Source organism: Balaenoptera borealis (assembly GCF_965194805.1).
Source record: "Balaenoptera borealis genome assembly, chromosome: 2".
NCBI lineage: Eukaryota > Metazoa > Chordata > Mammalia > Artiodactyla > Balaenopteridae > Balaenoptera > Balaenoptera borealis.
In genome coordinates, this window is record NC_138867.1 from 40,133,592 (window position 1) to 40,160,032 (window position 26,441).

The 26,441-nt window shown below is 37.9% G+C and overlaps 1 protein-coding gene across 2 annotated transcripts in view; it reads right to left on the reverse strand.

The window, feature by feature from the left end:
* The window catches only part of EMB (embigin), a 49,260-nt gene that overhangs the window by 16,097 nt on the left and 6,722 nt on the right, over nt 1-26,441 (reverse strand). For both annotated transcript variants that reach the window (XM_082382456.1, XM_082382455.1), the window contains exons 2-4: nt 18,480-18,569; nt 5,643-5,829; nt 5,323-5,411 (exon numbers count right to left, since the gene is read on the reverse strand). In XM_082382456.1, the coding sequence (XP_082238582.1) occupies nt 5,323-5,411; nt 5,643-5,829; nt 18,480-18,569 (366 nt within the window). The remainder of the gene's footprint in view (nt 1-5,322; nt 5,412-5,642; nt 5,830-18,479; nt 18,570-26,441) is intronic.

Sequence of the window (26,441 nt, forward strand, 5' to 3'; positions counted from 1 at the left end):
GCTTCCCTGGTGGCACAGTGGTTAAGAACCTGCCTGCTAACGCAGGGGACACAGGTTTGAGCCCTGGTCCGGGAAGATCCCACATGCTGCGGAGCAACTAAGCCCATGGGCCACAACTACTGAAGCCCACACGCTTAGAGCCCGTGCTCTGCAACAAGAGAAGCCACCGCAATGAGAAGCCCTTGCACGGCAACCAAGAGTAGCGCCCGCTCGCCACAACTAGAGAAAGCCCGAGCGCAACAATGAAGACCCAATGCAGCCAAAAATAAAAAAAATAAATAAAAAATAAAAAAAAATTAGTTCGGTTCAATTTCCTCAGTCTGCGGCTACCCCTTCAGGGCCATTTGTAGACCCAGACAGCACTCTAATGGAGGAACCAATATAAGAAAAGTGGAAGCAACTCTAGGATCTAAGAGAAAAGGTTGACCATACGTACTGAGATATTAACATAACAACTATATTTTAAGTTCCTGAAAAACAAGACAATAAGTTTAAATGTCAAAATGTTAAAGGCCTAAATTAGGCTGAGCCACGGAACATCATATTTTGTTTCATTTCTCTTATGGTAAAGCTAGTTTTCTCACTAGACACTGGAAGCGAAGGCAGCAGAAGTCTGGGCAGTGGTCTGGACAGAAGTCCTTGGTGATCTCAGTTTTAAATTCCCTCCTCTCATTCAACCGTCCAGTTTTCCAGTCCCAGAGAGGAAGTTAGTCCTGGATTGGTCATATTCCAGGGCACAGATTGGGTCTTGTTTTCTAGGGCTGGGAATTTGGAGATGTAAATAACTCAGCCTCATGCTCACCATGTGTCTTCTGGTTCCAGAGGGTATATCCTCCTATCTAGAGTAGTACGTACCAAATTGAGCTTGGACTGTGAAAGAATAGATGACTCTGCTTTGGTTTAAGGTTAGTAAGACCTAACTGAGAAAAAAGAAGCCATCTAAGGATTTCAGCGAGGTTTGTGGCCAAGGCTGGCCAATAATAAGATGTTACTTTTCTTTGGTGTCTCTGTTTTGTGTATATTTCCACATTTGAGATTTGTTGTGAAGAGGAATGACTGGACCAGGTGAGAATGGAGTTGTTCTTGGGTCTGCTGACAAAACACTATTGGCTTAATAGCACTTTCTAATCATACTTCATTCCAATATTCCCAGCATCTGGTGTGGTTTTATTACTAAATGAAGTATGAGAACACACAAGCACTTGAGGGATAAAGTCCCACTTGGAAAGATCAACCCTACTTTAGGAGAGGCCTCAACTAAAGGCCTGCAGATTAAGTAGAGATTTGAGCTTGGCTAAAATAGGGATTCTTTTCTGAAGCCACAAGGTTCCTTCCAAACCTCCAATGGAGCAGAGCCACCCTTCTTGAGTTCCACATAGAGAGGTACAACATGTACATATTTGGCACTGCTTTTTGATAGTGTGGCTCTGGTGCAGTACTTCTAGAGCCAGGCTAGGCTCCCCTTAAAACAAACACTGCTTTGAAGGCAGACCGCAAAACTGGTTTTGTTGAGCACTAGTTAAGGGCACAGTTTCTGCTTTCCCAGCTTATGGATCTCCCAGATATCTGTGCTGTTTCTCAATTTCAGCATGCTTTTTTCTGGAAATCATGCTTCAGCAGGGAAATGTGTGTTGAAATATGATCAAAATATTGAAATCCACCCACAAGCTAAGAATCAAAAGTAGAAGAAAGGTAACATTTGAGGGGGAAAACATGCCAGAAGATACATTGGTCTGCAGTAAGCCTCTAAGAGGCACAGGCTTGGGAAGCATAACAGGTAGCTGAAGGGTGCTTTTCAAGAAAATCTTGGGTATTTTGAGGTTTGGGTGAGGAACACATGGGGGTATGCTATTAAACCATCCCAGTTAACTGTTAAGATTTGGGTACAAACTGCAGATAACTGACAGTGACTGAGGGATGCCACAGGGAAACAAAACCCACATTCTATTTTCTTTTCATCTCTTCTGTTTCCTTGACTATGCCCTAAACTAATGGCCAAGATGACATTAAACACTGCTCTATTATGCTTTATATGGCTGATAACAGTGGAACATTAATTTGTTCAAACTTCTCCAGAGGTAACAGTTGGTTCTGGGCTTCTGCTTATGTTTAGAAATATTTATGAATAGGAGGACAGTGATAGAGCATTCTAATGTGTCCTTTTGACCTTTTGGAACTTTGGATAAAGTAGGACACACAGAATCTTGGGGTTGAAAGAATTCAAGTTTAAAGATGGTGAAATTGCTGATTCAGACTAGTGTCTAGGAAGATGCGTGTCTAGGAACTACTCAGTGAAAGTGAAACCCTATGGAGTTGTAAATCTTAGAGATTTATATTTGCATATTTATGGACTAGAAAACATTAGCCTGTGTCATTTTTGGCTCAAGGATGTTTAGGTGTTATCAAATTAGGAAAAAGATTCTTCCATATAGTCAAAGACAGCTAACTAGGTTTTAGCACTGGGGTGTGAAGCTTAAGTTCAAACTGATTCTATTACTCTGCTCTTCCATTTGACTCCTTGGATGCTTCCCAGTGAGGACAGATGGCTGGGCCAAGGCAGGTTTCATAGCACTTGGTACTATCAGAATCTCACCATGTCTTCCAAGAAGTTCTATGTCCTATTACTTATGCTTAACCAACTAAGTTTCTGCATCTTTTTACTAAGAGATTTTAACATTGATGGTTATTATAGAAATTTTCAGCATCTACCTCAAAATATTTGACCTACTACTAAAAAACATTGCAGACCATCACCCATCTTTCTTGGTGAAAGGCCGTCAGTGACATTAGCAGTTGCAAGCTTCCAGTGTGACTTTTGCTTTCTCCCCTGTACTGTCATCAACAGCCAAACACACAAAGTCAGCAGGTTTTTCCACACTGTACTAATCAGTGATGTTGAGGCCCTTTTATAATCTTGTAGTAATAAATCAACCAGTTCCCATAAAGGCAGAAGGAGGGACTTTGCTGATAAATTGTTCTGAGGACTCAGGCTCATGCACTTTAGTTGACTCATGTGATCAATAGCAGAATTTTTTTTTTGGCTCAATTTTAAAGGGAGGATAAAACAGGCTTTTCATCCACACTCAATTGAAAAGATAATCCTCTTCTTAGGAAAAGCCATAAGCAATCCATGTGGAGAAAGAGTAAAATAGGATATTTGTTAAAAAAAAAAAAATACACCATTCTAGAAGCCTTACAAGATCTAATTAAATAATAAATATGAATTGTTCTGCAGATGCCTTTAAACTGTACTCAAATGAAATGATTCCTCCAAGCAATATTCAACTTAGATAAATTAAAGAGAATTATTATTTTACCAAAGAAAATCTGGGAGGGCCCAACTTATTAATTGTATAAAAATCTTTAAGATATAGTACATACTTAAAAGTTACATTGTTAAGTGGGCATTTAAAACAAATAAACTGAACTAAACTGCTTTAAGAAAACTATAAAAAGCAAAAAAGTAAATATTCAGTGGCTCTTTGCATTCCTCAAGCACTTGATTTCAAACCTAGACCTTGTGTAGGTGCTTCTGACACCAACCAGCATCAACCTAGTTACTCAAAATAGATACAGATCAAGAGGCCTTCTTTAAGACTACTTGGCATTAAATTTATTAGTACACTGAAAACTAAAATGCTTCTGTTAATCTTCACATTAGAGACTAGACTAGAATGATCACTTCCAAGTAATAATTTAAGTAATTTATCATAACAGTGCTAATAAGAAAAAGTGTAATATATTCGATATTTAAACTTTGAACAGGCATGACTAGTACATATTTCTAGAAAACAATGCTATTTAGAAGAGGGGAAAAAGCAATTTTTAAAGTTGAATCTCTTGGAGGCACTTTGAGCCTCAAGATTTGATGAGTATTTCCTCAAGACCTGTAGGCCTTCTTTACACATTTAAAAGAGACACATAAAATGTGTACTAGGATTGTGTTTGTGTGTGTGTATGTGTGTCCATGTGTTTAGTATCTGTTAGTTCATTAGGATGGCAAGGCAGGGGCAAGAGAAAAAGACTGAGGAAAGAAAAAGAAAAGGGAAGGTAAGAAAAGGAATAAGGGAAGGAAATGAATATGATATATCTATCCTTCACTAGGTTAAATTTGGCAAATGGAGGAAAGAAGGTTAAAAGAGAATGTACATGATCAAAATAATCAAAAGATGATAATAGTTTCTGCCTCTGCAGAGACCAAAGTGCATAAATACAAGGATTTATTATATTTACCCAGTAGGAATATTTATAAAACCACATGAAGGAAATGAGTCTGAGTGCAGAGGGACTATAGGGAGGGATTAAGGAGGGGACCATCTTAAACCACGGCAATGATAAATCAGGCCATTCTGCTATTGATGGGACTGTGGGGATAGAATTCGTATTTTGTCATAGCAGCTAGCTGGATTTCACAATTTTTAGGAAAAAGTAAACAATTTCTCATGTGTGCTGGGAAATTAATGTGAAGCAAAGCCCAAGATAGTTAATATGGCAACAGACTGCATTTCCCAAATACCAGCAGGGACAGTGACATTCACTTATCTATCAGAGAATATGGGTTTTTTATGAAGATAATTACCCAACTTGAACAACGTCTTTATTATGAGATTGAGACCTTTAAAGTTTTGGTTTAATGATGGTAAGAGTAAAATACTTTGAGTTTATTTTTTCCTATGGGGGAGAACTGTGGATTACATTCTGGGGTTTGTCCTTACTTGATGAAATCAAAAGCAGGCAACCTTTGTGCATCTCCAAATTATTTTTAAATTTTATGGGTTCCTTAAATCCCAAGTCCTGGAGCCACTGATACAGAACACCAAAGCATATTCTCACAGTCTAGGAGTGCAATAACTCAGACACCTAGAGGAGTATTATAAAAGGTCTGAGTTTGGAGGGCTAAATAAATAAATTCAAGAAACTGCTACAAGAGAGGTACAAATAACCTGGCAGCCTGGTCTTTCAAACTAAAACCTGTGTTTTAAACTGGGGGAGGGAGCACTGGGAAGACACAGTGAAGCTCCATTTTCAAGGTCACCACTTATGATTCAATAGAAAGCACATGATGCCTTTTTTCAGCTGTATTTTTAGTACTGTAATAATAATTTTAAAATTTGAGGATTTATTTGTTTATTTTTTACCACAACAATTATTTTGTGAACACAACAGGATTTTAGACGATGGCATAAAATCCAAGACCTTTACATAATGGTAAAGATTTATTTCAGCACAAAAACTAGATATTTTCTTCCCAACAAATTTGAGGATTTAGAATTCTAAGAATATAATGCTAAAGTTATTACTCTACAAATTATTAGTACTGACCTTTGAAATTAAATGTGCCCCTTTGTTCCTTTTTCTCCTCAAAGAAACAAGAATAACTTCCCATTTGTTCGCTATTAACGATGGTGAACCTAAAGATAATGTAAGTTATTAATACAGGCTTAGTTCTCAAAAAACTCTCCTTAATGAAAATGAAAGACTCAGCCGTTAATCAAAATTTAGAGATGAAAAAATTTTGTAAATGTGCAAATTAGAACATTAGCATAACATTCAAGTGACAGCAAAGGAAAGAATGCTCAGTCAGGAAAATATTTGGAATTTAATTTCATCTAGCCATACAGGTTAAAATTTTGTTTACTCACATGTATTGGGTATACAGGATGCTTCCTGTTGCATTGATGAGATAATTATTCTCAAGTAGTTCATCACCTTTTCTCCAAGTCACATTTACTGAATTCAAATCTCCAGATGTCGTGAATTGGCATGTGAGTTCTATATTAGAAGGTCTTTCTAAAGTGATATTTTTTTCGACTGGCATATTGGAATGTTCTATTAACCACAAAAGAAAACAAACAAACAAAAAGATGTTGTAAAAGTTACATTTAGGGGAAATCCAGGATATAAAAAATAATCAACAATAGGGCTATATCAGCAGTTTCCTAATGTAACAACAGTGCTATATCAGCAGTTTCCTAATGTAATATTCCTTTGAAGAATTATTCCCCTGTAACATATATTTAGTTCCCTTTATTATTTTCTTTCATAGGCACAGCTGAAGAAAAGTTTTGTTACAACAGTAATGGAATCACAGAAGCCTAACGCTGTGATCTTAATCTGCTTCAACTCACTAGCTGACAAGGATATAGGGGGAAGAGTACTGTTTAAAGAAGTGCCATGTGCTCTGACAGTGTAGAAACAGTACAACCGTAGAAACTAACAGAAACTAGTCAGGAGAGAAAGGAGTGACTGTTTCAGCTCCTTTCAGTAATCATGTTATTGGTAGTTACTACAAGAAAGTTTTGTGTGTAATGTAGGTTTGTGTGATATACTAATTCTATCATTCCCAGTCTTCTTACTCCTTAAGAATTTGTAGGGATGGGATAAAGATACAGTCGTGAGACAGAAGAATTTAAATAAACATCTTGCAGTTCTGAATTTTCACTGCATTTTAAATATCAGTACAAAGCCATTAGGTGATATATCTATATATAAATATGTAGATATAGATATTGATATATATATCCAACTTAGAGCCAGCTTTTTAAAATTTTGAACAGTGGTAAATAAAATAACAAGTAAGCACACTGCTCTTCCTATACTAAATGTACCACTGGTAACTAAATAATAAAGGAAGATAACTTTCTCTTTATAGAATTCCAGCAAATAAATGAAGAAATCATAGACATACAGTACAATGATGCAGGAAACCCTGGTGAATCATGAATCCAGTCATTTTGCATCAACTACTGCAATCAAAAACAGAATTGTGGGTCTCCTGAAGAGGAACACCCCACTACCTAAGAAGTAATCTTGTCCAAAAAAAAAAAAAGTAAAGTGGAAGGGGGCAGAGCATGGGCTCTAGGCACTCAGGCTTCAGTAGTTGTGGCACGTGGGCTCGGTAGTTGTGGCTCGCGGGCTCTAGAGCACAGGCTCGGTAGTTGTGGCACACGGGCTTAGTTGCTCCGCGGCATGTGAGATCTTCCCAGACCAGGGCTCGAACCCGTGTCCCCTGCATTGGCAGGCGGATTCTTAACCACTGCGCCCTAGGAATATACACCTATGTAATAAAACAATTTTAAAAAGCAAGGAAGTGACTATACAAAAATCAGAACAGTGATGCTTACTTTTAATGGGAAGGAAAGGGCTGTGTTTGGGAGAGGGCACTGCATTATATAAACACATTTCTCCAGCTCACGCTCTATAGTATAGTATCATTAAAAGTAGAATGCAGAGCCAAAATGTAGAAGGAAAAAAACCAGAACTTAAAATAGCATAACATCACTTTTAATTACATTTAAAACTTCACAAAAATGCTTCCTTAAGCAATGACTACGTGCAGAGTTTTGCCAACAGTGGAGTACAACTAGTGTGAAGTGCTTTGTGAGCACATGCTTGAAATAACTGCTCGTGTAATTCCAAAATTGCTGAATTGAATTTTATGCCCAAAAAGGAAAACAAAACAAAACAAAAACCCTAGCTATGGGAAGACCTTAACAAAATTCAATTATACAGGGAAAAAAAATTGAGTCAGTAAAACTGAAGGGATTTATACATTTCAGCATATGTAAGTGCAGAAATTATACTAGGTACTAGTAATAGGAGAAAATGTTTCAAGATCTGCTGTATTTGGTTCTGAGCTTCTGTTTTCTATAAATTTTCCTCACTTCATCTTTAGCTCTATGATAGCCTTAAAACAGTCCTGTCTGCTGTCTGTCAAAGAAACTTACTTCGTTAGCCAATTTCTTAAGAGTTTTCTACACACAGTCTCTGTCCTCACCCACGTTCTCATTTCAGTACAGCATATTCTAGTATCTTACCACATTACAGAAAGTGCTTTCTCTTGGGTTAAAAATGGCCTATTTAACCTGATGACCTCTTTTCAGAGCTCACGTTTTGTTTGATGTCTCTGAAATATCAGATGTTGCCAGAGACTACCTACTCCTAGCAGTTCCCTTTACTTCGCTCCTATTTCATGATCCTAACATTCCGCTAGCCACACCAATTCTTCCAACTACGCCTAAATGTTGGTCTCCCTTGGGACTTTGCTCTCTGGTCTCTTTACTTTTCTGTTTGACACTCCCATGTTGGATTCAACTGTTATTTCTAATATCCTTTATTTGTAAAACTCTTGGCTCCATTCAAGACTTCCTTCTTGATCCCCAGGCCCACAGCTCCAGTTGCCTACTGAGCATCTAAACCTAGATATCCCAAAGGTTCTTCAAACGCAGAATATCCGAGGGAGGCGCATTAGCCTTCTCTTCTCCTGACCCCTAAGACTAAATCACATCCAGTAGAATTCAGTCGATTCTTACCTCTGAAACGTCAATCAGATTTGCTCAGTTGTCTCCAACTCTTCTTACTGTAGGGCTTTGATGGGGTTGAGAACACACTACCCCCAGAATATGGCACCTTGGTATACTAAATGTCTTAAGCTGAAGGAGTTTGTGAAAAGAGCAGAAGCAGAAAGGTCACTCTGACATTCCCCCTGCGCTTCTCCCCTGAAACAGGTCATAAAACCTTCATGAGAGAGGTGCCTTCCCTATACCTGGGGGAAAGGAGCATCCTTATCTCCAAAGACAAAGGGACACATAGAAGAATTCTAACAAATAGGACTTGCTACATTTCCCCCAGTTTATTACACTTATCTCATACGCTGATCTATCATATTCTCCCACGACTCTCCACTCTTCATCAAGCCTAGCATAAAAATACTCAGATTTAACTGTTTCTTTGGGTCTTCCTCTCCTTATGAAGGATGCTGTGTCACATAAAACTTAAATTAATTTGTATGCTTTAATCCTGTTAAACTATGTTTGTCAGTTTAACTTTCAGAGCCAGTTAGGGACTCTAAGAGGGTCAAGGAAAACTTTTTCCTCCCCTACACCTTCATTACCTTTCACCAGGATGAGAAAAATGACTTCCTAACTTCTCTTGGCTACAGTTTCTCCTCCTCTACATGTTTTTATTTAACACCACCAAAGTTGTCCTTCTAAAGTAAAACTCAGATTATTATTCTACTCTGATTAGATACCTTTCATTTGCCAAAAAAAAGTATACTTTTTTTTTTTTAATTCGTGGTAGTAACACGAGACCTACCCTCTTATCTGTAGGCACAATGTTGTACAGTAGATCTCTAGAACTTATTCACCTTGCTTAACTGAAACTTAGACATTTGACTAATACCTCCCCATTTCCCACTCCTCCCCAACCCCTGGCAACCACCACTCTATTCTTTGCTTCTGTGAATTTGACTGTTTTAGATACTTCATGTCACAATGGCCAAGATGTGGAAACAACCCAAACGTCAATGGATGAACGGACAAAAACAATGTGGTATATACAAACAATGGAACATCCCTCATCCTTTAAAAAGGGGAAATTCATTTGTCAATATGCCACAACATGGATGAACCCCAAGGACACCAGGCCCAATGAAATAAGGCAGCCAGAGAAGGACAAACACTGCACGACTCCACGCATGTGGAGGGGTCTGCATTTTTGCAGTCTCTGCTCATAGTAGTTACAGGCATTCTTGGTACTGCATGGCTCCTTTGAAGACTGAACTGGTTTGGTTTATCTCCCTGCCTCGTGTATGAAAGGAAAGCTTAGCTTATAAAGAAAGAAGAGGCCTCAGGAGGTCACAATGCCTAGGACACGTGGTAGATGGACCATCACTCAACTCTACAAAAGACTCTTGCACATCTGGCAAAACTCTGCTTTAGGAATAAAATCTTTGTAGACGTCTGTGAGTCTCCTCCCTAGGTCTGAGCTGAGCTGATTGCTGCTGGATGCTGCTCAACCCAAGTCTAACTCGTGCAGGGTTCCCCTGCTCAGAACGAGGAGGCCCAGGCCTCGCTCCAGGGCATGGAGCTGTAAGAGGCTCCGGCGGTCGGAGCACCCAGAAAAGGCTATTTGACTCTTGCATTATTTCTTTGGCACCGGGTGAGGCTGATGACAAACTTTCCTGGGGAGAACTGGCAGGGAGATGTAGCTGCGTTATCACAGGAAACAGTATAGAGATATTTACATTCCAGAAGGTGATTACAGGGCACCATGCTCTTCTTGGTGATGTGGTTCACTGGAGCCTCCTAAGTTAGAATATGAATTATTCCCCCATTTCACAAGAGAGCAGCCCAATGTCAGGGGCTCTGTGCCTCAGGTTACTTACAGGGCAAAACAAAGTATATTTATATTGGACACCTCAGTTTCCCCATTTATAAAATGGGACAATACATATTTCATAAGATAGTAGAAAGGATTAAATGAACTATCATAAGAAAAGTATTAGTAATATAGTAATTGCTGAATAATTATACACTTCCTCCCTCTCACCATTTATCTCACTGGGGAGTATAACAAAAGTTATCATGTTATGTTGCTAAAAGTTATACATTGATTATATCATTTAATCTTCACAGCAGTTCTACAGGGTAAGTACCATTATTCTCATCACTATTTCATAGATGAGAAAATTGAGGCAAAGAGAGGTCGACTATCTTGCCCAAAATCATGCATCAAGATAATAACAGCAGAGAATCTCAAATTTAGGTGTGACTGAGTCCAGATTCTCACAACCAACTCTCAAAGATATGAAACGCTCATGACAGTGAAATTAACTTCTTCATCGCTTTCAAACTACTGAACCAAGAATTTAAATGAAAGAAACCATTAAAAGAAGATGAAACAAATTTATAATTTATCAGTGTGATGATAGATGATGTGATCAACGTTTTTTTAATTTAAAAAATTTTTTCTCTTCCAGTTTAATTGAGATATAATTGATATACAGCACTATATAAGTTTAAGGTGTACAGAATAATGTTGTGATTTACATACCTTATGAAATGATTACCACAGTAAGTTTAGGGACCATCCATCACTTCATATAGATACAAAATAAATGAAAAATAAAAAATATTTTTTCCTTGATCAACATATTTTAAACATTCATACTTTCAACTAAATGCTTCTATTAGAACTGCAATGTAACCTTTCTTCTTGCCAAGCCATCCTCCAAGCCCTAATTGTTATCTCACTGTTTTTTATACTTTGCTGGTGCTTCTGCAGCCTGATTTCCTTCCTGTCAGGAAACCACAAGCATCAAAAATACGTAGAAAGTTTTATCCCTAACACTAAAATATTTTTTGGTTAGCCAGAAAACTAATGTGTCCATTTAACTCAATGGACAATGTTTCAACTTCCCCAAAACTCCACAACTGCAATGCATTTCTGCTGTTTTAGAGTGTTATAAAAACTTCCATGACATCTACATTTACAATACCATACCCATTTGCTCGGTTTCTGAACTATACTTTTAAAAAGAATGTTCTTTAAATCATACAGTAATTTACCTCTGTCTAAATACTCTCTTAAAAATTTAAGGGTAAGCTGGGACAAAGTGAGAGAGTGGCATGGACATATATACACTACCAAATGTAAGATAGATAGCTAGTGGGAAGCAGCCGCATAGCACAGGGAGATCAGCTCGGTGCTTTGTGACCACCTAGAGGGGTGGGATAGGGAGGGTGGGAGGGAGGGAGATGCAAGAGGGAAGAGATATGGGGATATATGTATATGTATAACTGATTCACTTTGTTATAAAGCAGAAACTAACACACCATTGTAAAGCAATTATACTCCAATAAAGATGTTTTAAAAAAAAAAGTATATGGACCTTTCTTAACATCAAAAACACAAACAGGGCTTCCCTGGTGGCGCAGTAGTTGAGAATCTGCCTGCTAATGCAGGGGACACGGGTTCGAGCCCTGGTCTGGGAAGATCCCACATGCCGCGGAGCAACTAGGCCTGTGAGCCACAACTACTGAGCCTGCGTGTCTGGAGGCTGTGCTCCGCAACAAGAGAGGCCGTGACAGTGAGAGGCCCGCACACCGCGATGAAGAGTGGCCCCCGCTTGCCACAACTAGAGAAAGCCCTCGCACAGAAACGAAGACCCAACACAGCCAAAAATAAAATAAAATAAATAATAGAGATGTTACAAATCTCATTATAAAAAAAAAAAAACAAACCACAAACAACCTGATTAAAAAATGGGCAAAGGACCTGACAAACATTTTTCCAAAGAGACATACAGATGGCCAACAAGCATGTGAAAAGATGCTCAACATCACTAATCATCAGGGAAATGCAAATCAAAAGCACAATGAGATACCACCTCACACCTGTCAGAATGGCTATTGCCAAAAAGACAACAAATAGCAAGTACTGGTGAGGATGTGGAGAAAAGGGAACCCTTGTGCACTATTGGTGGGAATGTGAATTGGTGCACCCCTTACAGAAAACACTATGGAAGTTTCTCAAAAAATTATATATAGAATTACCATACGATCCAGCAATTCCACTCCTGGGTATCTCTCCAAAGAAAACAAAAACACTAATTCAAAAAGATATATGCACCCCTATGTCCACTGCAGCATTATTTACAATTGCCAAGATATGGAAGTAACCTAAGTGCCCATTAATAGATGAATGGATAAAGAAGATGTGGTGTATACACACACACACACACACACACACACACACACACACACACACACACACACACACACACAGTGGAATATTACTCAGCCATAAAAAAAGAATGAAATCTTGCCATTTGCAACAACATGAATGACCTAGAGGGTATTATGCAAACTGAAATAAGTCAGACAGAGAAAGATAATTACTGTATGATTTCACTTATATGTGGAATCTAAAAAACAAATGAACAAACATAACCAAACAGAAACAGAGTCACAGATACAGAGAACAAACAGGTGGCTGCCAGAGGGGAGGTGGGTATAGGGTTGAGAGAAATAGGTGAGGGAGATTAGGAGGTATAAACTTATAGTTATAAAATGAATAAGTCACAAATATGAAACGTACAGTGTTGGGAATATAGCCAATAATAATGTAACATATTTGTCTGGTGACAGATGGTATAGACTTAACTATACTTATAGTGATGATCATTTTGAAATATATAGCAATATCTAATCACTATAATGTGCTCCAGGAACTAACATAGTGTTGTGGAATCAATTATACTTCAAAAACAAACAAACAAACAAACTCATAGAAAAAGAGATCAGATCTGTGGTTACCAGAGGCAGGCGTGGAGGGGAAGGGAAACTGGATGGTGGCCAAAGGGTACAAACTTCCAGTTATAAGATAAATAAGTACTAGGGATGTAATGTACAATATGATAAATATGATTAACACCTGCTGTATGTTATGTTAATACTGTATTGAACACTGGAAATATGCTAAGACAGTAGATTTCAAGTGCATTCTTCACATACAAAAAATGATAACTGTGAGAAGATGATATGTTAATTAGTTTGCTTGACTGTAGTAATATATATATCCATATAGTTATGTTGTACATCTTAATTATATACAATGTTTATTAAAAATTATATATATGTATGGAAAAATTTAACTATAATAGATACCCTAAGTCAAATGAGATCTAAATCATCACAGGTGACAACAGAGTATCATAAAAATACTAATTCTCCCCCAAATTAATCTACAGATTCAGTGAAAAATCAGTCAAACTCCAAAGAGTATTTTTTATGGAACTTGATTACAAACAAAAAACCCACATGAAAGAGTAAAAGTCCAGGAAGTAGGGAAAGTTATTTTTTAAAAAAAGAACAAAAGTATAATGTTTCAAAAATTAATATTAATTTGCTAGTGCTGCTAGAAAACACCTAGAAAATTAATGGAATAAATAAGAATTTTTCAGAAGCAAGTTGGAAACTATTAGTGCATCAGGAAATCAGTTTAGTAGTTACCACCAGATTTGTTTTTTAATGGGTTGTAAGAAAAGAGAAATTATCAAAGTGTAACACATCTGTTAGGTGTGGGTGTTGCTTGACGTGTGCGTGCGTGCATGGTAGTGCATCAGTTTACAAAGTAAGTTGTTCCTTACTTTGTGTAGCACTATAAAGAGTTTGAAAAACAGTGAAACAGTAGAGACAGAATAGCATATGGAAATTTGGAATATGATTAGTGTGCTATTTCACAGCAGTAGGAAAAAGAACTGTTCAGTAAAGGATGTTGGGACATTAGCTATCTATATAAAATAGTAATAAAGTTAGTGCTCTATCACACACAATACGTAAAACCATATTTTAAATGGTTTGAAAACTGAAGGTTAAAAACTCCTATTAAGAACTCCTATGAAAATATTAGGAGAAATGTGTAAATGAAATTTCTACACAATAAAAAACACCATGTAAAAATTTAAAGACAAGAAAGAACATTTGCAACTTTTATAAAAAGTACAGATTAGTACTCAAAATGTATAGCTGTCTCATTTACATAAACTGAAGAATTTATAAGCCCAATAGGAAAATGCATAAAGGGTATTAACAGATAAACATACACAGATATAAGTATGCCTAATTCCAGGATGCAAATTAAAACAATAATAGTACAGTTTTTCACACTCAGAAAAGCGAAGAGTTTAATACTGTCAAGGTTGGTCAGTATCTAGAGAAAATTATACTCAAATATGCAGATAGGGGGAAGGGGTAAATTGTCAGGATACTTTGGAGGGCAGTTTGCAAGTATGTATTAAAATTAAAATGTGCATAGTTTCTAACTCAGCAATTCTACTTGTGGCAATTATCCTAGAGGAACACACACAACCATGCCCAGAAAGAGATATGTAGAAGTGTTCATGGCTCATGGTTTACAATAGAAAAAATTTAAACAAACTCAGATCTAGTGGGTAGAGGCCAAGGATGCTGCTAAACATCCTACAATGCCCTGAACACGCTCCCCCCAACTCCAGCAACAAAGAGTTATCCAACCCAAAATGTCAATATTTATGCTAATGAGAAACCCTAGTGTAAAACAAAAGTTGCTAACAGCCACTACCAATTGTGTTACTATGGGCGATCCCTCTTCTACCTTCTCTTTCACTCTCTGTGTATATTAGGATTCACATTTTTTTTCCTCTGTACATCTACAGTCTACATAAGATTTGATAACTGGCGGTCTGCTTCTGAGAAACATCCTAAACATGTGCACCTCATTGGAGTCATTCTGGGATCTTCCCGGCAACAAAGTGTCTGAGCAGCCAAATGTAAGGGACTCTCTCTTCTTTTCTTTTTTCAATCTGATTGACCAGGCACTTGAACCAGGAATCTGAATGGTCCTAACACAACTTCTTGTCTAGCTGGTCTAAGCGACATGGCTGCCTTTCCTGACCTTGACTAATCTTCCCAAATTTTACTCCATGCCTTAATATACGTATCTGTAGCTCCAATGCCTGCTTTGTCTACCTCCCTGTCTCACGAGGTCCTTGCCAGGCCAGCTGCTCACATCTCAAAATGATAAATAAAATGTGCCAGTGGGGAGAGCCTATGCCAACATTACCAGGGTAGTCAAGAAACTGCCACCTGACGCTTTGATTTTAACCTCTTGGGTTAAACTATAACACACTAATGGAGGCACCAAACACTGTAATATGCACAGAGACAGAAAAAAATAAAACAATAAAGAAATACTCTAATTGCTATAATACAATGACTTCTGAATATTGACATTGGGAAACCTAGCACAGTCATGTTAAAATAGTCCATTATTAAAAGATCAATTTTTGAAACACAGTGACATCAGACAACTGGAAAAAAAACACTTCATGCTTAGTGAAGTCAATTATACTTTTACAAAGATATCCATTATCTCAGCAAATGCAATTTCCAAGACAAACCTATTTAGCAAAGGGCAATCAAAATACCTTTGCTTTCATTGTTTTTGAAACTTTTTTCCAGAGTCTCATAGCGAATCTAAGTTTCCTTAAAATAGGTATAATTGTATTAATAACACTGCGGAAAGAAACGAGTAACTGGGCATTAAGAAAGACTGCATAGTATGATGGTTAATAGCGTGGCGCCTGGTGCCAGACAGTCTGGGTTCAAAATCAAACTCCCAACTTACCACCTGTGACCATGGTCAGTTCACTTGATCTCTTTGTGCCTCTTTTTTCCTCATCTGCAAATTGCAAATAGTAATAGTACCCATTGCTTAGGGTTCTTACGAGGTTTAAACTAAGTTATATGTAGAAATACATACATGGTACATAGTCAATACCATATGTCTGTTACGTAAATGATTAGCAGTATTTTAAAAACATAAAACAAGTAAACAATTAGGTTTCCATGAATCAAAGGTCATGTTTTTCACTTTCCAAGGCACAGGACCTGTTTCCCAGTCTCAAGCATCTTTGAGTAAATGTGCTATGAACTGGGCCAAAAGTTGTCATGCTGATCCAAAATCTGCAACTAATGTACTACATTTGTATCTCTCTACAAAAAAATTTTTATCCCAACAGAGAGATCAACTTCTAAAATGGCCAGAGGGAAAGAGAAAATAAGTAACAACACAGAAATGTTAAGCACAATTCAAATAAACAATGATATGACAGAATATGAAAACATTCTATTTATGAAGTAGATTAAAAATCCTGGTGTTAACAATAAGAAGAAAGCCTATGGTTCCTAATAAGCATAAGTACGTCTTCAGATTTAAATTCTATATTTCAATAAAGGCAGTTCCTAAGACCAAACTTCTTGATGGGAAGGCAAACAGAACAACAAGGGTCACAGTTCAGAGATCCTGTGTTTTGAAATTAATGTCAAATCTTTTCTTTTGTCAAATAAAAACAAACCTAGACTTAAATAAGGAGAGACTTTATTCCAAAAGTTTATTGCAATAGGGAAAAATGCTCCAAACTTTGGATCTTCAAGTATCTCACTGTCAAACAGAAAAAGACTTTTATAGGGAGGGGTAAGCAGGCTAGCAGGAACTTTTGGGAAGAAATGAGGCAACCAGTGGGTAGAAGCAGACAGCACGATTGGGCTGTGGTCATGCATTTACTGCTTGCTCAGACTTGGGGCATGCCAAGTTCAGGGGTCTGGGAGGAAGAGAAAAGCCTGACTAAAGTTTGATCAGGCCAGAGCTGAAGGTGAGTGACGGACAGTTGTGAACACCTGCTTTCATGAATACTGTAGGAATACTGGTACCAGAAAAAAAGAGTGGTTAGGAGTGAAAGCCTCCAAACGGGTTAAGTAAATAACCAACCAGACATCAACTAAAAAGTCCAATTTTTGCTCTCCCTTTGGGCACCTGACCCTTTTTTTCCCGGGCTCCAGCTACCCAGGATAAGTGAGGGGTGTGCTGCTACCAGCACTACCAGGCCAATCAAAGAATTTGCAAACTTTTGTTTTCACATAAATCTCTCTTAAAGAAACATTCCATCCTAACAAAGGAAACCAACGACTAGAATGTGGAAAAAGTAAAAGAAGAAGTAGCAACACAGGAGTGTTGTAATTACTTTTTACAAGTAGGAATAAGCTCCAAATACTAGGATGGGGACATCTGGGAACAAACAGGGGTTGCACAAGTCATAAAGATTTTCTCCCCCCCCCGGGCTTCCCTTGTGGCGCAGTGGTTGAGAGTCTGCTGGCCAATGCAGGGGACACGGGTTCGAGCCCTGGTCTGGGAGGATCCCACATGCCGCGGAGCAACTAGGCCCGTGAGCTACAACTACTGAGCCTGCGCGTCTGGAGCCTGTGCTCCACAACAAGAGAGGCCGCGACAGTGAGAGGCCCGCGCACTGCAATGAAGAGTGGCCCCCGCTCGCCGCAACTAGAGAAAGCCCTAGCACAGAAACGAAGACCCAACACAGACAAAAATAAATAAATAAATAAAATTAAAAAAAAAAAAAAAATGTTCTCCTACCAGAAAACTCACTGCAAATATTCCACTGGTATCAGATTGGGGGGAGGGGCACACCTTTAATTCATATTAAACAGAAATAGAGAAACCGTTCTTAAGACTAGAGGACAGTTAAAGCCTGGACATATAATTGGATGAAACTTATTAGTGACTTAATAAATAGGATTAAAATTCTAATTATACTTTTAATATTGTTGTTAAAACAGATAACTGCTCTTGCTCACTTAAAGAACTCTGAGATTACTTTTAAAATACTGGAATCCAAAACTGTGAAAAGAGAAAGCAGACTTGAGTTTTATGTCAGGATTCTTCGCTTGATTTTCCATAGCAGTCATAGATAACATATTTAATTTTTTTGCCTAAAGGCCTTCCAGCAGATACATGAATTCTCCTCTCAGTGAACAGTGATTTGAACAGATGTACCAGCAAGGTGTGATGAAAACCGAAGAGCATCTGCACGTCAAAATGAGCCCTCCTCTTGTCCCAGGCGCCCTCCTTCTAGAGAGCATTTAACCCCCATGCCCGGAAAGGCTGCCTCCTCCCTCACACAGGGCACGCCGGCCTGGTCACACGGGACCCCGTCACACTGTGTTATGACTGTAAAAGGTACTGGTGTGTCTCTCCCGCCAGACTGGCAGCAGACTTTAGTACTTCATAATTCATACAGTAGCTTAATTAAAAATGAAAAATTATCTGGCATTATATTATTTGAAACACAATACACTTACCAGTCAGTGATATGTTATGACTCTCCAAGGAAAGGTTAGAGTATTTTGCCATCATTTCTTCCCGGACAGGTAGACTTGTGAAAGGTGCAGCTGTAAGAATAAGAACATGTGATTACATATTATTATCAAGGTTAAGTGACTGTCTAAAAGCTAGTTCACAACAGCTAAAATGGTATATTGTATACTATTAATGAAAAATAATGTTTTCAGGAAGCTCTGATTCACTAGGTCTTACATGCTCCACAGACATTCAGAAACACACTGAGCTATTAAATATAACAAAATTTCCAATTTTTCTACGTTCTTTTCTTACTGAAAAATCCCTATTGATTACATCAAATGGCTTTAAAAAAAAACCTTTCCTTATCCTAAAATTTGTAGTTTCTTTATAAAACATAAATGAAGATATGGAGAAATTAGATTAGAGTGCCAGGAAAAAAAAAGGACATAGAAAGGCAGAGAGAAGATGAGAGCACAAAAAGGGACAGAGAGACCAAAATAAAGGGCGTAAAAAAGGAATAAGAGAGAGTGCACCGGGCGCTAGAGGACAGAGAACATAAATGGATGGACAGGGAGAGTCTATGCTGCTCTGTTTTCCAGCTACGGTGACGGTCCAGTGTGTCCTCTACCAAACCAACTTTCCGTTTTTCTCTGTCACTTATCTCTTCTTTCAAAAACCTTCATCGAACAAACAATGTTTCCGTTTCCACCTGTCCCACTCTCCTCAAAGATTTTTTTTTTTTTTTTTTTTTTAACACTAGCTACTGTTTCTTTGACTTTAGGACACAGACCTTACCTCCCATGAAAACTACCCCAACCTTACCAAACAAGTCAGAGGAGAAAGGCTCATTATTGTAAACTTGGCTGCATTCCTAAGACCCTTCATTCACTTTAAATTAAACCTGGGCCTTTTTTACACCACATTTTTAACACTCTGCTCAGAAAGTTATTCCTAGTGCAAGATTAGATTTCTAGTTCTTTACATTTCTTAAACGTATGAAAAATGTTATCAAAGATCATTTTTGTTGCTTCAGCTTACACACAGCTTTTCAATATTGCCTAATAAAAAAATCTACCTCACAGAACCTAGCTCTCCAATTAGCCATGTTCCAGAGCTTTGATCACTTCTAATACAGTCTTGGAAGGTGGGATGCACTTTCCCATAAAATAATCCTTTCACAAATAACATACCTAAATCATACTACCCTCTGACGGTGATTATTTAGGAAAATATGCCCTGAGTTTCTCACTAGGCTGTCAGGAATACAAAACTTCTCCTCCACCCACACCTAATATTCATTCATTCCTATTCTCTCTCTCTGTCACTCTCTCTCAAGCACACACACACATTGCCAAAAAGTCACCTATCAATATGAAAATTCTTTTTTTCTATTACTGGGCATAGCTCACTTACAGGTTGCATTAAAGAGAAAATATCTCAGGAAGATCAAGGCAGATGCTGTTCCCTTCTGGACAGGAAGCCTGGAGGGAACAGCACCTGGGAACAGCAGGTGGGAAAGAAAGGACTGTTCTGTCATCTGCTCTGTGAAGCTTGCAAACAGAAGCTTTGATATCTTTGCTTCCTTTGCTCAGGAGACCTTTCTTCTTGGCCTAGCCTACTGCAGAGCAGAATGCCATCATGAAGATCTTCACCACACTTTTTATCCCTGAAACAAGCTCATAACCCTTTTGAGATGGTCTGACATTTATTATTATCATTATCATTATCATTATTCATATTCACAGTATCAGCAACAGTAAGGATGACATAAGCTGAAAAAATGCTGTCATTGTCATTTCACTTAAATAAGTGAACATATACAGTATACATGCTTGATGCCAATAAGGAATATGAAGCTGAGTAAACTTGGTTCCTGGAGGGCTACATGGATCATAATAATGTTGGTTTAGGCCCACAATTTGTGATTGAGAGTCATTAAAATTTCAGAGTAGCACCCATTTATAGTATTGACTGTAACTAGCCTATGTGGTGTATACAAGTTGGTATTTGAGCTACAGAGTATGAAGTGTGATCTACATCTTTGAAGGACTCTGGAGGTAGAATAGAGCTGGAGATAATGCCAAGGAGATGAGCTCTGAGGCTGGGGTTATCTTCCCATTTTGCATCAACAGGATGTGGATGGATGGGTCCGCCTAGGACCTACATTAGAATAAGGAGAGAAAAGGGGTCTAGGCTTGACTTGGGCAAAATTAAGCTTATGGAAGTTGAAGGAATAGGAGGAAAAGGAAAAATCAAGCTTCAAGAGTAGGAAAATTTGGGTAGTTCCAGAATATACTAACTGTTGTGACCACTTCCAATTGCCAACTCATATATTAAAAATACAAACAGACATCTATAAACCAGCCACCACCTGTATCCTAACTTCCTATTGCCTTTAAAGCATTCATGATCAGGCTCCGGACTCCACTGAAGAAGCCCCAAGTACAAAAGGGCATGTATAACTGTTGTGATTTTTGACTTGGGAAAAGTTCCTTTAAGAGTCTTGAGTACAAGAGCAGGGCAGTCTGCAGAAGGTGTTAGAATATTAAAGTGAGAAGTTCATCGTTTAGCCAAGATATTTTTTAATCAAAAAAGTGAGAATGTAAACCTTATTGCTTTCAGTAGGAGGACAGCTGGCAGGAGGCTGATGCAGCTGATGTTAGTGTTTAAAGGACATTGGCAGGAGATTCAGGCAGATGTGGTTTGAATACTTCCCTGAAAGGATTAGGCTGAGTCACAAAAAGAAGTACAGAATGGAGAGTCAGGGATTTGTATCCTGGTCCAAGTTCTGCCACTGACTTGTTACTTGGGGTTTCATTTCATAGAGAAGGGAGGATCAGAAAAGCTGGATAATATTGAGTGATGGTGCCAAGATCATAACACGCATTCCTTCAGTTATCATACTCACTCCTCTATTAATCATTGCTGGAAATTTTCCACTCGGCATTCTTTTACAGGTAGTGGCCAAAATGCCAACATAAAAGAGTAGCTTTTAGTAGTTGTCACAGAGATTAAAAGATTTTTCTCCCTCTACTTGGGCGATGGGGCATGAGGGTGTTGCATCAAAGAACTGTGTAACATTCTAGTTTTCACCTGTATTGTTTCATGGGAAATTGCAAATTGATCTCCACTTAGATATCTTGAACATATTACATTTTAAAATAGACATTGCTAGAAGGGTTTATAATTTATGCTATTAACATTTTAAATGAAATAAACATGCTATAATTTCTATTTCATATTAAGGTAACATTTTCACATGTTTAAATGGGGCCCTATTTAATTGAAGTAAATTGGGAAGAAAAAAAGATAAACACTAAAAAACTGCATTGGGTTTTAAGATTTGCTTTTACTTAAGTCAGAAAATCAGTTCAACTATACCTCTATTTAAGAATAAGCATTTTCTCTAACATCCCCCCCGCAAATCTCTTATATTTTAAAATCTTGGAAGGGTCTGGACATCATTTAAAGAAAGGTATAAGAAACAGCTATTAGGATAAATACCATTCCCTGTCTTTCTCTCTCTCATCCACATAATGTATTGATTGCTATCAACATGTATAATTAAAATTATTTTAATAAGTCTTAGTTTTAGCGTTCTGATAAATAGCAATATAAATGTGCAACCCAATTACAGAAACACAACCTAGGAATGGATAACATATACTATTTATAAAACAGAGGTTTCAAACTCATAATATATTTCCCCGTGGAAGCAACACTATCAATATACATAACCATGAGATCCCATACCAAATTGTAAAAGCCATTTAAGCCATAATATAGCTGAACTATAGCATTAAAATATCTAATTACCAATACTGCTTGTAAACAATACATTTAGAGTTCTACCGCTGGGCTCTAGGAATATAGGATACCTGTCCCCTGTCCCCAGCGGCAGTAGTAAAAGAAGAGAAGGGGAATACGGCTACCTTGATTGCTAGACGCTATACCCCAGAGACAGTTTGTCAGGAAAAGAAGAGGAAAGAAGCTTTGGAAAGAAAATAAATTCCTGATGGGAACATTTATAAGTCAGACTTTCTAAGTCAGGGACAGGTAACAGTCTAGATAGGGAACTCATATTTTTTTATATACATGGGAACTATTGGACAAGAAGGTCATTTTTAGATTAGTTTAAAAAAAAATTAAAGAACAATTAAAAAGCCTAATGACAAAAGCAATGTGTACTTTTACACAGCCTTGTAAAACTATTTTTAAAACTTGGTCACATAGAAATGCAAATAAATTGACCTTATCTTTAAAATATGATTTTTGCAATAAAATATATTTTGAAGGGCAGTGTGGAAACTAATGTTTCAAACTACCTCCACCTGGGTCATTAAGATATTTTAACAGTGAAACTTATGCCAAATAAAACTAGGATTTCTGCTCTTTCTAGAGACTGTGGGTTTTTTAAATGTTTCACCCACTAGGTTATTCTTTGATAGGACTTAGATTTTGTTTAATGGTTCTCAACTAGAGGTGATTCTCTTCTTCCCCACACCCTGCCCAGGGGATATTTAACAATGTCTGCAGACATTCAGGTTATCACAACTTGGAGGTTACTACTTGTACCTGGTAGGTTATATTAGTTTCGTAGTGTTGCCATACCAAATTACCACAAATACGGTGACTTAAAACAACAGAAGTTTATTCTCTCAGAGTTCTAGAGGCTAGAAGCCTGAAATCAAGGTTCAGGGCCTTGCTCCCTCTAAAGGTGCTAAGTAAGAATTGTTCCTGCCTCTTCCTAGCTTCTGGTGGTTGCCAGCAATCCTTGGCATTCCCTGGTTTGTAGATGCATCACTCCAATCTCTGGCTCCATTTTTACACATCCATCTTCCCCCTGTGTGTCTGTGTCTCTAGATCCAAATCTCCCTCTCACTTCTTTCATAAAGACACAGTCATTGGGTTAAGGGTCTATCCTAATGTAACATGACCTCATGTAACATGACCTCATTTTACCTTGATTACATCTGCAAAGACCCTACTCTCAAATAAGGTCACTTTCACAGATACCAAGGGTCAGGACTTGAACATCTTTTGGGGGGTGACACAACTCACCCACTACAAAGGTAGAGGCCAGTGAGGCTGCTAAGCATTCTACAGGACAGCCCCCCATAGCAGAGAATTATCCAGCCCAAAATGTCAATAATGCCAAAGTTGAGAAATCCTGATTTCAAAACAGGTACATCTTCAACCCTCATTCCTCAAAGTGATGATTTTTTAAAATCTTCAAATAGCCCTCTAGCCCTGAGGTGCTGTTTTACATGGTTTAGGTGCAGATATTTTAAAGCATGAACATTTCTTGCAGCCCTTCCTATCTTGAGGACCTTTTCCAAAGAGGTACCAAGTGCTGGATGGAGTTTTAAAATGCAAACTAGGAAACCAGTTACAGCTGTTAGCTAGCTCCAGGCTCTTAGCTACATCACAAAAGCACTCTGGGCTTCAAGATCAATCAGATGAGACATCTAAATTCCCTTTCAGGATCTCAGAACTATATAATTATAAGGCAATAGTAAAAAAGATTCTATCTTGAGAGTAGGGATACACTAGTAATGATATGACCACAATAACTTTAAAAATACCAGAAAAATATTATTTTCAATTAAAAGAGAAACAGCATTTTTAAAGATAACATCTATTATTTCTATACTAACAATATATTATTTGAGATATTTTGTTGTGCATGAATAGTGACTATGTTTTATTAGGAGTAGAGAGTTTATTTTTAGTAAACCATTGTGAGGTTTTTTCCTTCTATGTCAATGTGTGTGTCCTAAGTTGTTTATTTCCGAGGTTCACCTAATATTGTGAAATATGTGAGGCCAACTATACAAAAGTAACTTGAAAAGATTACAATCTAGGACAGACAGCCTCAACACTTATAATCTGTCTCTGTTTGAGGGCAAATACTCCTTTGGAAAATCGTACCTAATTACATAAACTGATGACTATTTCTCAGCTATCCTTGTGGTTTGTCTGTTAATTCAAGCTTTCTCAGAGTTGAAATTCTTTTTGCTTTTCAAGCAATCTCAAACTAACAGAAAAGTTTTACATACAGAGTAAAGAATGTTTCCCCTGAAACACTGGGGAACAAGTTGGTCACCTGATAACCCATTCGACCTCAGCAACATTACAACATTTCCTACAAAGGACATAGCCCACTTCACCCCAATACTGCTGTTAAAATCAGGAAATTAGCATTTATGCACTATCATCTCATCCCACATCTTATCTAAGTTTCAACAAAAGTCTTTATAATGTACTTTTTTAGCCAAAGGTTTCAGCTCAGGATCATATGAGCTGCCATGAGCCATGTCCCTCTATTCTCTTCACTCTAAACAGCTTTAGTCTCTCCTGACTTTTATGACCTTGATGCTTATGAAAGTTCCAGGATAGTTAAGTTGTAATATGATTAGATTCAGAGTAGACATCTTTGGCAGGAAAGTCACAGAGGAGATGTTGTGTTCTTCTCACTGCCCCCTGTCAGATGACACACAATTTTCTTTCTTTCTTTACTGATTTACACTCTGATCATCTGATTAAAGTGGTGTCTGCCAGGCTTCTCCACTTAAAAGTTATTCTTTCTCCCTTTTCATTAATGCCAATTTTGTGGGAAGTTACTTTGAAACTATATAATATTTTGTGCCTCATCAAACTTTCAATTGACTCATTTAATTAATTAAGTTCAGTACGTACTCATGAATACCTATATAATTCAATGGACATTATTCAGTGCATATGGATACTAGTCCATTAGTATTATTATTTACTTTCATGCTCTGTTTGTCCAGTCGTACCCCCTTCACTTTGGCTTCTGTATCCTTTTGACATCACCCATCATTCTTTGAACACTTCATTGCTTTCTGGCATAAGATGTTCCAGGCTTATCCTATCCTTTCCCCACTCCAGTCCTGATATCAGCCATTTCTACAAAAAGTCCAAGTTATTATTAGTAAAAAAAAAAAAAAAAAATGTATTTAGAATCAAGATTTGGGTGCTAAGTATGTTCATCACTGCTGGGAAATCACTGCTCCATCGCAGTGGGCAGACCTAAGAATACATGTGTACATATTCATACACACACACACACATATATATAATGGGTATAATATACATACATATATACAGTTGGCCCTTGAACAATGAGGGTTTGAACTTCAAGGGTCCACTTATATGCATATTTTTTTCAAGAGTAAATACTACGTGACTACATGGTCCATGGTTGGTTCAATCCTCAGATGCACTGATGCAGAAGGCTGACTATAAATTATACATAGATTAACCTTTGTGTTCAGGGATCACCTGTAAATATATATGACACATATATGCATTATACATATATTTACACATACACGTTTATATTTATGCATCTATTTATATAGATATATATAGACATAAGACATGGATAGAGACAGATATTTAAAGTCATTAATTCACACTAATGCTGCCAACTGCAGTCCAACACCACAAGGTTCATTTTAGTTTTCCCCGTTTATTTCCTTCTTCTCTAGAGAAAGACGTAGATTCTGTTATCCTCACCAGCTTTACTTATTTGATCAATCCCCCCATATATAACTAATCTCCCATTGGCTCCAAAGAGGTGTCTTCCTCACGCACTTAGGCTCCAGCATCCTGTACTGTCTGCTCCTGCGTGCTTTACCTCCATCCTGTGATCAGGATCAGACCTGCATGCCATAGCTGCGGAGAAGCCCTTGTCAGTGCTCAGCTCTGAGGCCTCTCGCCAGACCACCCTTCTGCAGGAACGCCCACCTCATGTGCTTCGGCTCTAACACTCTGCACGGGGCTGCTCTCCTACCTGGATGCCATCCTGACTGAGCTCAGCTTCAATTCCCTGATCTGAAACCGTTTGGGTCCCTTCAACAGGGGAGACGCTTCCGCATTTCCCCACCTAATGACTACAGGACTCATTCCCAGAAGGGAGGGAAGGAGATGGGGAT